The following is a 10,712-nucleotide window of genomic DNA, read 5'->3' as shown; positions in this document are numbered from 1 at the left end:
ACCACAATAATACTAAGTAACTTCCGCAAAATCATTGCTGTTAAAATGTTGCACTGGAGATAAAACTGTAATCATTCATGTGTCATTCTGTTGAATATTGGCGCACACTGAGGTGCGCAATCATGATGCGCACGAGGGGTTTTCAGCAACCACATGAACCACTACAGATGATCCACCTGTAATTAACCTCGTGAGCCATCCTGTGGTAAAAGCAGACCGAACAGGCTCCAACAGCATGTCCTTTGCACGACTATGTTTTCAGTCTTTCTATAGCCAATGTGGTCATTTAAAATCCTGTATCCAAGTCTTCAGGTCGCCCATCTATTTATACAGAAAAAATACGAAAATTCAAATAAGATCAAGGACATCGTGGGGTATTTATTATACATTTGTCTTTATTAGCCTTTATTTATCCAGGTGAGATTTAAATCTAATTTCCAAGAAAGGCCTGGCCAATAGGGCAGCAAAAGCTACAGCAAATACGACACATAATAATATAACAAGTAAATAACAAATACTCTATTGCATACAGACAAGTGAGCACAAACGTGTGAATAATACAAAATAGCAGATCATTAAAAGCCACATTAAAAACAGTCACACTGGCTAAAAGAGCTATTCTCTCGCTTTAAATATACATACAGGACAACACATACAGTACACAAACAGTAAATATAAATTTAGAGTAACGCACCTTAAAATTTCTGGTTAATGACTTAATATCTTGAATTGCGTATCTCAGAACACTATCTTACTCTGCAATTTTTCCATTTGTACGTTAGCATTTCGACATTTTGAGATAATAACACGAAATTTCAACATTTGCAACTTAAAAACTTTGGTTAATAATTTTACATTTCGAATTGCTTATTACAATTTTTTTCACTCAGAAATAATTTGATATTTCGAGATACTTAGTAGGTGAAAAATTTGACATAATTACCAAAAATTTACAAAAATTTTAATTTGGCAGTTGTTCGGGCAGGGGGTGTATGTGTGTAATGTAAGTGGCTAATCTCCAAAAGTTGATTCTGTTCATCTGGACGTAGCGTTTTGTGGGAGAAACGTTTCGTCACTCATCCAAGTGACTTCTTCGAAGAAGTCACTTACTTAGGTAAACGTTACTTACCTGGATGATTGAGAATGCATCAAGACGTAAGTGGCTAATATGAAAATTTCAAGTTACACAAGCACACACTCTAGTGGACAAAGAACAGACTTCAGTGCACAAATCCTGACTGCGATGCGCCGCCAAAACACCAGAGGAACGTGTCAGTATTTTGATATCATTGTACCCATGTGGAGAAAGTAGCCGAAGAAGAAAAAGCCCCCTCAGCTGAGGAAAATGGCCGACGTTGAGATGGAGATCTCGTCCAGGAGAATGAATAATGGCAACGAGCACGTGTAAGTTATTAAATTACAGATACTTAAAGTTTGTGGCAGTAAGTTATAGGCCTCTTTCAGGTCGAATACGAAGGGAAGTGTTATGATTGCCGGGGCTAACGGAGTAGCAAGTTCACGTTGTTGCCGGGGCATGCTCACGATAGGCTAACGTTCTTGGCTAGCTAGCTAATGTTCTTCAGCGCGGCTAGCACTAAGTTTCGGTGATAGCATGTAGAAGTGTACCTCATCCGCGTTTGTGTGTATTTGCCTCAATAAAGTGTACCTGCTAAGCCACACGCAGTGTAAGGTTTGTACTCGCTCCCAAGCAGCTATCATGTAATGTAAGTTAGCATAGCAAAAATTATTCAGTGGATGTAGCTGCTTAGCACTAACTTTGCTAAAGACGGTTAGCATGTCAGAGCTAATGAGTGAAAATCATCTTGGCGGTCTCGCTCGGAGAACGAGGGAGCAAGTGAAGGTTACACGGGGATTTACCGAGTGTCACTCTCTCATCAACGAGCGATTCTGATCAGTGTTTCTACAGCTTCATGCTAAACTGACCACGTTATATAATCCCGGTATGCCCGATGTTAAACACCTTACGCTTACCTAAAATGGTACACTTCGGGCGATGATGGGTTAAACTCGGAAATGAATGTTGTGTAAGCTATGAACTGATTTTTAGACTAAATGTTCACAATGACTGCAAGTTACCTCGAGGAAAGAATAGCAATCTTTATGATCTTTTTATGTACATGTATTAAAATTAAAACTACTGATCACGTTGTATGATGTTTGTTACTGTAAATCGTGTTCACTTCATTGTGTATTAAAGAAATAATAATTGGACAGAGTTTCCTATTTTTCCAGATTTAAAGGGGGAAAAAAATAATAGTGCCACAAGAAGATTTGATGTGTAACTGAAATTTTTAGTTGATTATCATAGTGTTTTATATCCCAGACACTTAAACTTAAGCACCTGTCAGTATTTTGGACAGATGGCAGAACTCTGTGCGTCTCATTTTATGGGATGTTATCAGTTGCATTCAGGGTCAGGCATTGCTATGGCCGTGTGTTCCTACTACCAGTCCAAAAACAATATTTGACACAGTTGTGTCTATTTTTTTTAGACCTTTGTTTCCTTTTGACTTCAGTCAGCCAAATAATTTAGCACTAAAGCAATTAAATATTCTTTTTTTGAAACAGGAAGCAAGATCTGGAAAGCCATGAACGAAGTGGAAATGAGGACAGCGGCGACATATCTGAAGAGGAGGAGGAGGAGGTAGGGCTTGACAATGTGAGGACCTAAATGCCATCAAGTGGTGTCATCTCTTTTAACACAAAACTCAGACTATACCAAACTGTGCTACTATAACTTGCTGTAGGATCAACTTTTACCAAAATTTAGTAACACTTTTTGTCTACATCAGTCATTCTGAATACAGTCTAGGTTGGTTAGGTGGTAAAAACTCAAAGAAAACAAGATTATATCTGTTTACACCATAACTAAGAATTACAGAGATCATCTGTCAACTAAATTGATTGTTATCCTGGTATGTTCACATCCTAGGAGGAGGCTGAAACTAATGGCGAGAAGACAGAGGAGGGGTCCAAACATCACAGCAGTAGCGGTAAACACAAGCGGAAAAAACACAAGCATCGCAGTAAGCACAAAAAGCACAAACATGCCTCTGATGAGGACAAGGACCGCAAACGCAAGCATCGTCACAAACATAGGAAACACAAACGCAAAGAGGGCTCCTCTCCCTCTGCCGCTGTCCTCTTTGGCTCCTCTACTCATAGAAAAGTTGAATCTTCTCCTTCTTCTGGAAATCCAAGTCTGGATGACAGGGCCTTGCTGGAGGATTTGGAGAAACAGAGGGCCATGATCAAAGCTGAACTTGACAGCCAGTTGATGGAGGGAAAAGTTCAGTCTGGCATGGGTTTGATCCTTCAGGGGTATAACTCTGGATCTGAAGAGGATGGAGATGCAAGGTTCAGAAATGGAGAACCACGACAAAGGGGCAGCTCAGGTAAACCTATATCACCCAGAGGAAAAAGTGGCAAATCTAGACGGGACTCAACAGAGGGCAGTAAGTCTAGCTCCAAACGCCGTAGTCGGAGTAAGTCTGCAGACAAGCTAGCCAAGGAGTCTAAGCAGGACAAGGTGACCAAAAGCACCAAGGACACAGGTGTAAAAGACAGAGGGCGTGGAAGGAGCAGGTCAAAAGACAGGAAGGGTTCACACAGCACTGATAGGTCCAAGGAGAGAAGGAAGTCCAACTCTCCTTCCAGCTTCAGGGGAGAGCAGAAAGTCGGCCGCACTGATAAACGGTCCTCTCCGCAGCGGGATGACAGACCCAACCAGGAAAGAGTGAGCCGACGGTCCAGATCGCCTGGACGAGAACGGCCAAGTCGCTCAGACGCTGACCGGGACAAACGGCCAGCCAAGTCACCATCCAAGGACACTTCTTTAGGAAAGGAAAACCGCTCCCCTCATAGACGAGGGGCTCACAGCCCTGCAAGGAAACGCAGCGCTTCCCCTCGCCATAGAGATGCCCGCTACCCTTCGGCTAGTGCCTCAGAAAGGATATCAAAACAGAGCCACTCTCCATCCAGAACTAGGTTCTCGCCCCAGAGACGCCGTAGCCGCTCACTAGAGGTCAGGAGGCGAGATGCTGAGAGACAGGAGTCACCACTGAGGTTAGTGCACACCTCTGGCTTTTCCAACGTTTCCCATAATAAGCTGATTGTGACAGATGACAGAATTGCCTTTCAGTTTCAGATGAATAAAAGTGAGTTTGCAAAAATGTAAAATATTTGAGTGTTCATTTATAAAAGCTAAAGATTTTTTATTTTTTTTTATTTTTTTAAACTGGAAGATAATGATATATTTAACTTAGTTTAAATGCTGATCCAAAGTTGCGGAGAAAAAAAAAGTCTTGAAGGCACAAAAGTAAAGTTATGACAGATTTTGAAATATTATTTTTTATGTTCTTCCAGGAAGCGCTCTCGGGCAGATGTTGGACCAGGCAGAGACCGATCGCGTGATACCAGTCCGAGATCATCGTCTCGCCGCAGGATGAGTCGCTCGCCTCTAAGACGACGGTCCCCATCGCCGCGCCGCCGCTCCCGCTCTTCCCCCCGCAGACGGAGCAGGTCTCCACTGAGACGGAGGTGATGGCCGCTCACTTTTCACTCAACTTGTCTAAATGTGACAGAAGACATTATCCCAAGTCACAATAAAGCAGTTCTCAAAAGTCGCTGGAGAACTCTTGTGTTTCTCTAATTAGTTTTTGGTGGCTCAACAGTTGTTTAGATATGAATTCTGTTTATATCCCTGTCTGCTAGTACCTTTCCCCCCTCTTTTCTTTTTGAAGTAAATAATGATTCCTGTCATCACGTCTGTGCCTCACAGGTCTGGGGAGAGAGACCGATATGGTCGACTCCGACAGTATCGACGCTCAATGTCCCGCGATCGGGAAAGAAGACGACGCAACAGAGATGAAGACAAGTTCAAGGGAAGTCTCTCAGAAGGCATGAAAGTCGATCAGGAGTCCTCAGAGGAAGAAGTGTAAGTAAAAGTGATATAAAAACTAAGATCCGATCGGGTTCGCCATACAGAGTTCAAATTTGCTGTGAAACGGTGTGGTACAACGTCTCTGCAGCCATTCATATCAACCGCTTTTGGTGAATTAATGCTGGCACTAATGAATCAAAACAAAGTTGAGTCCTTAGCATTTGTAGATATTGATTAGAAATAAGACAATTTTTACTATCTCATCTTTGAGGACGTCCATGATCTGTAGCTGATATCATATCCTGTTTCACATTAATGCATCAGGGCACGATTTGTTGCTTAGTCGTTAACAGGAAAGTGTTTCCTTTGTAATTTTAATTTCTGGCATGTTTTTGCAGTTTGGAGGATTTTGATGGTGAGGAGATAGATGAAGAAGCTCTCATTGAGCAGCGCCGCCAACAGCGCATGGCCATCGTCCAGGTCTGTTTATACCCACGCTAATTCATGTCTGGCATTTTTGTAACTTCTATAAGTGGATTTGATGAGTGACCTTCTTACAAACATCAGCTGTTCTTTCCACCTTACAGAAGTACAAAATCGTGAACGAGGACACCAATCAGACGTCAGAGCCCAGCAGCCCCCAGAGCAGCACGCGTAGCCGTTCGCCCTCACCCGATGACATCTTGGAGCGAGTAGCCGCAGACGTGAAGGAGTACGAGCGCGAGAACGTTAACACCTTCGAGGCCAGCATCAAAGCCAAGCACAACCTCATCGCCCAGGAGAAAGATGGTAATGTTCCAGTCAGAATGATGACTGTTAGCATACAAGGCCAACTGAATGAACCACACTGTCAGCTGTGAGCATCCTGGTTGGCTGCAAATTCAGGGGATCTCTTTAAAATAGTCCAATGGATTATAGGAGGATGCAGATATGTTCTTTTCCTTCTCCTTGTTAGCATGGAGAAGGACTTTTGAATCTCTTAAAGACTCTTGTATGTTACCCTATTACCTGCTTGTCACAATAAGAGCAAGCAGAAGCCTTTGAGAGTTTTTTTTTTTTTTAATTGTTATTAGTATTTTATTTATGTTTTTTACCTGAAATGTTATTTCCAGAACTACTGCAGAGGTTGAAATCTACTTTTTCGCACCTGGCACTGGCAGGTGTTTTGGCTGATCTGAGCATAAGTGGACAGCTTAAGCACGGAAGTGAATGCATTCAGGACACAGTAATGTCTGATTGCTTGAACTGCAGGAAGTCTGGGTGTGTTAGAGCCACTTGTTTTTAGCAGCGTGTTCTTTGATGTGTCCTTGGCCATACTACATCACTGCATACTGACCTGACATCCTACAAAGTATACTCTCTTCCTTTATGCGCTACTGAATTTTATTATAAAGTTAAACAGGCGGAATGAATGAATTAAAAGTGTGAGACCCCGTCTGTATTGTTTTGTTTCTGCCATAGCTAACATATGAAATGCATTGCATTTCCCACCAGTTTAAATCAACGCATTTGGTCTTTGCGAATGGCAATGCTGTTTGTTTTTTGTTTTGCATATGAAGCGGAAGAATCCAAATTTAAATACCAGTGACAGCTGAAAACACATAACAAACACAGAGCTCGTTTAAAATGGTCAGTTTTAGGCCAAATACAAACGTGCCTTCATGTGTTATCTTAGCAAAAAGGAGACAGCTTGACCCAGGTAACGACAGACTGTTCTGCGCTGTCCTTCCTTTACTTCCACCCCTCACTTAAGCCTTTGAAATTTTTCTGAAAAGAGATTTGAGTCGCTGCCTGTGCCCACTTGATCACTGAAGAGCACAGTCTTCTGTGAGCATGACGGAGAGATGAAACCTAACAGTTAAAAGCTCCTTCTGTCAGAGATGGCAATCTTTTGGACAGTCTGTTCCCAGTTTTCTGGCTGTGATTTTTGTTGAAAGCAAAATGGCACTTTTCAGTTTTTGTTTGTTTTTTTCTTTCTTTTGGTTTTGTCACGGTCCCTTCAGCAGAAATGAATCAAATCAAGTTTATAAACGTGAAATGTGATTTTAAAAAGCGTTTTTACATTACTTGAAATTGGAGCTAGGACGCTGCATTAATGTTGCTTCCCTGCAGTTTGGAACAATTTGGTATTTTCATTTTAACACAGGGGCATGTTAAAAAACGTCCGGTACAGGAAGTACACATGTCTAAAAGGGTATTTAGTGGCTCGTTTGTGTGAGAAATGCAGCGTTTTGTGATGCAGGGATTTTAATTTTGTTTCTTTCTGTCATGTGTTCATTCAGTTGCTGGCTTGTAATCCAAAGCCTGGTGTCTCTGCCACCTGCAGCATGTTTTGATCTCTGCAGAGTATGTGAATCAAACACAAGTTCCAGATATACTGTTTTTTACAACATGCTGAATGAGCAGAAACTCATCTTTTGCTGGTATAATTTGTTGTTGTTGTTGTTGTGTGTCTCAGGATCTAACCCGAAGAAGCCTTCAGCTCCAGACATGTTTACCGAGTCAGATGACATGTTTGCTGCAGACTTTGACGTAAGTATTTAAATACTGAGCTCAGTAGGGCATCTTAAAATCTTCACTTATTTTTAATTTGTGTCTTTGTGTCGTTCTTCAGAAGAGTGTAAATTATTGAGGCACACCAGTGAATTACTGACCTCTGTTTTTTTCATGCTGTTTCTGCAGAGTGCCAGGATGAGAGCAGCAGGTGTAGGAAAGGACTTCAAGGAGAACCCCAACCTCAGGGACAACTGGACTGATGCTGAGGGTTACTACCGTAAGTGTTTCCTTTCTGTTAACTGTAGGTTAAGGTGACATTTTATGCTTGTTTAATGTCACCAGGAATGAAGGTTGTAGCCTGTTTGCGTTCGTCGCACATCAAAGTTTGTTTTTAAGTGCAACGAGAGACTTCATCTCAGTCATTTTACACATTTGTAAATTGTGTTGTTGTTTAGGAGTGAACATCGGGGAGACGCTGGACAAACGTTACGACGTGTATGGCTACACTGGACAAGGTGTGTTCAGCAATGTGATCAGAGCCAGAGACACTGCCAGAGCCGGCCAGGAGGTGGCAATCAAGATCATCCGAAACAACGAGCTCATGTGAGTCTTCCCATGAATGCCAGCATTTCATATGTGAAAGTTATTGATCTGTTTAAATACCGTAATGGCTTCACTCCTGATATGATGTATGTTTGAACAGGCACAAGACTGGATTAAAAGAGCTGGAATTCCTCAAGAAGCTGAATGACGCTGATCCCGATGACAAGTTCCACTGCCTGCGCCTTTTCAGGCACTTTTACCACAAGCAGCATCTTTGTTTGGTGTTTGAGCCTCTAAGGTACTCAGAGAGAGGACATCACATTCATTTTCATCATATTTTGAAAGGTGTGCTTTTCATTAATTACCTCAGCATAATTCATGAGTTTGTAAATTTTTCATTTGTAGCATGAATTTGCGAGAGGTGCTGAAGAAGTACGGTAAAGATGTTGGGCTTCACATCAAAGCTGTGCGTTCCTACAGCCAGCAGCTCTTCTTGGCTCTCAAGCTGCTCAAACGATGCAACATCCTCCACGCCGACATCAAGCCAGATAATATCCTGGTATGACTCAAATGCTCAGTCATCTTAAATCGGCTCACAGAATGACCAAAGTAGTTGTGCCACGTGTGATTTCTATTCATGTCTTTAAAAGGTGAACGAGTCAAAGACCATCCTGAAGCTGTGTGACTTTGGTTCGGCGTCACATGTTGCTGACAATGACATCACACCATATCTGGTCAGCAGATTTTACAGGGCTCCAGAAATTAGTAAGTACCACTACTTATTCTTTTCTTTAAATGTTCACCATTAATCAGCTCGTTTTAAATTTGAAGTTTGCTCATAATTTCTTCCTCAGTCATAGGAAAGCCGTACGACTATGGCATCGACATGTGGTCCGTCGGCTGCACTCTGTACGAGCTTTACACAGGCAAAATCCTGCTTCCCGGATCTTCCAACAATCACATGCTCAAGCTGGCTATGGACCTCAAGGGCAAGATGCCCAACAAGGTGAAATTGCATCATATAATTTCAGTTCCTTTAGTGATTGTTTCCCCTTTTCTAGATGAAGGGAGTTGTGTTGCTCTACTGTGCACTGTTCAAGAAGACTGATGCAATGTTTTGGATTCTTTCCACAGATGATCCGTAAAGGATTGTTCAAAGACCAGCACTTCGATCAGAATTTGAACTTCTTGTACATTGAAGTAGACAAAGTGACTGAAAGGGTAAGGTGTTCTTTCTTGCCTCTAAACCATTCTTTTTTTTTTTTTTTACTTGTCCCTCTATTTTAATAGCAGTTTTAAAAGTTTTATATTTTTGTTGCTCAATGCCTTTAGGAGAAGGTGACAGTGATGAGCACCATCAACCCCACCAAAGACCTGCTGGCAGACATGATAGGAGGCCAGCGGCTGCCTGAGGACCAGAGGAAGAAGGTAATGCAGCTGAAGGACCTGCTGGATGGAACGCTGATGCTGGACCCAGCCAAGCGCATCAGTATCAACCAGGCTCTGCAGCACCCCTTTATCCAGGAGAAGATCTGAAACGCTGAACACCACACACTCCCAGAGCAACACAGACAGAGCCAACCACTAAACCTGCTCTGACGGGAACTCTGCAGTGAGGCAGCCAACTCACAGACTTCTGTTCAGAATGTCATGGATTTTTTTTTTTCTCGTCCTCAGCTTCATTTTGTTTATGGATGCATAATTGTGTTTTATTGTAAATAGATCATTGAAATGGTAGCCATTCTTGAAAACATAGGGGTTTTTTTTTTTTTGGGTTTTTTTTTTGCAATTGTCACTGTAAACTTTTCCCTGATATCCAATGAGTTACAGTTTCTTTTTTTTAATTTAACTGGCATCGGAGAAACAGATGTTTAAAAGAAAAATATGATTCCTGTAAATACTGTGTATGTCTATTGCATTAACAATCTCGAGCAGCAGACAGTTGAATTTTGTCGTAGTTGCAGACGTCCTAACATAAACACACCTTTCCTCTTTTATAACCACATTGCTCATTGTGGGGCGATGCATGCTTTTGAATGTGCACCCTTTGTGCTATAGATTTGCGTGGTGCAGGCCTGTAAAAATGCTCTGTATGTGCATCAGTGTCCCACATGTGACGACGACAACCTCCCCGCTCCACCACTAACCAGTCCTCGGGCCTCGAGGTCTGAGCTGAAGGAATAGATGCATATTATGAACTCCTTACAAAAAGTTTTTGTTTTGTTTTTTCTTAATTTTTAAAGCAGGTAGTCATTGTTTTCTGTTGCCGGTCGATTCCATTTTTAACCTTCCTCTCCCTCCAGCACTCTGGCTAGGTCGTGGCTCTTAAGGCTCTCACATTCAAGTGCCTCCTGTACGAGCCTAGTGTGTTAAAACACCAAACAATGCTGGCCGATTGAAGCCAACCCCACCTCTCTTCCACTGTTGTATATAGTCCATAGTTACTGTCATTTCATGTATGATTTGTTTTGTTTCAAGTAAGTGGTTTAAAAAAAAAAAATATCTTGTGATTTCAATAAAGAATAGTTGTGGAAACGCTGCTGAAAGAGCACCTTCAGTATAAGAAGTTTTTAGTAATAAAATGTTTCCTATTGTATACCAAACACCCTTTCTTCATTTGAATGTGATGTAGCACTGTTCAGCTTGTTTATCCATAATTTTAATGGCTTTTCTGGTGTAGAGATGCATGAACAGAATTGAGAATGGAGAGGGGGGGGTGTCTTACTTCACAGGATCCTCCGTCTCCGCTAAGTGAACTCTTAAGGATGCA

At 41.8% G+C, this 10,712-nt stretch overlaps 1 protein-coding gene across 2 annotated transcripts; it reads left to right on the top strand.

Moving 5' to 3' along the window:
- Nucleotides 1-1,274: 1,274 nt before the first annotated feature.
- Nucleotides 1,275-10,545, top strand: prpf4bb (pre-mRNA processing factor 4Bb). 2 transcript variants are annotated; one of them, XM_040043630.1, is made up of 16 exons: nt 1,275-1,404; nt 2,590-2,665; nt 2,954-4,086; nt 4,387-4,560; nt 4,802-4,957; nt 5,302-5,383; nt 5,491-5,692; nt 7,362-7,435; nt 7,586-7,676; nt 7,855-8,002; nt 8,103-8,240; nt 8,348-8,501; nt 8,593-8,707; nt 8,797-8,948; nt 9,077-9,163; nt 9,275-10,545. In XM_040043630.1, exons 1-16 carry the CDS (start codon nt 1,346-1,348, stop codon nt 9,476-9,478), a joined length of 3,045 nt encoding a protein of 1,014 aa, XP_039899564.1. In that variant the 5' UTR covers nt 1,275-1,345; the 3' UTR covers nt 9,479-10,545. The 2 variants fall into 2 exon arrangements, with proteins under 2 accessions (XP_039899564.1, XP_039899563.1); XM_040043629.1 differs by having other exon boundaries at nt 2,590-2,680.
- Nucleotides 10,546-10,712: the final 167 nt, after the last annotated feature.

Source organism: Simochromis diagramma, unplaced genomic scaffold (genome assembly GCF_900408965.1).
Source record: "Simochromis diagramma unplaced genomic scaffold, fSimDia1.1 OVJJ01000602.1, whole genome shotgun sequence".
Lineage (NCBI taxonomy): Eukaryota > Metazoa > Chordata > Actinopteri > Cichliformes > Cichlidae > Simochromis > Simochromis diagramma.
The sequence above is the reverse complement of the archived record's forward strand: the minus strand, read 5'-3'. Positions and strand labels throughout refer to the sequence as shown.

Excerpts from the sequence above, each read along its gene's own strand:
- prpf4bb (XM_040043629.1), top strand. The coding sequence starts at position 1,346 with ATGGCCGACGTTGAGATGGAGATCTCGTCCAGGAGAATGAATAATGGC. Across the intron at positions 8,708-8,796 it reads TTACAGGGCTCCAGAAATTA|TCATAGGAAAGCCGTACGAC; the intron begins GTAAGTACCACT and ends TTTCTTCCTCAG. Across the intron at positions 8,949-9,076 it reads AGGGCAAGATGCCCAACAAG|ATGATCCGTAAAGGATTGTT; the intron begins GTGAAATTGCAT and ends TTCTTTCCACAG.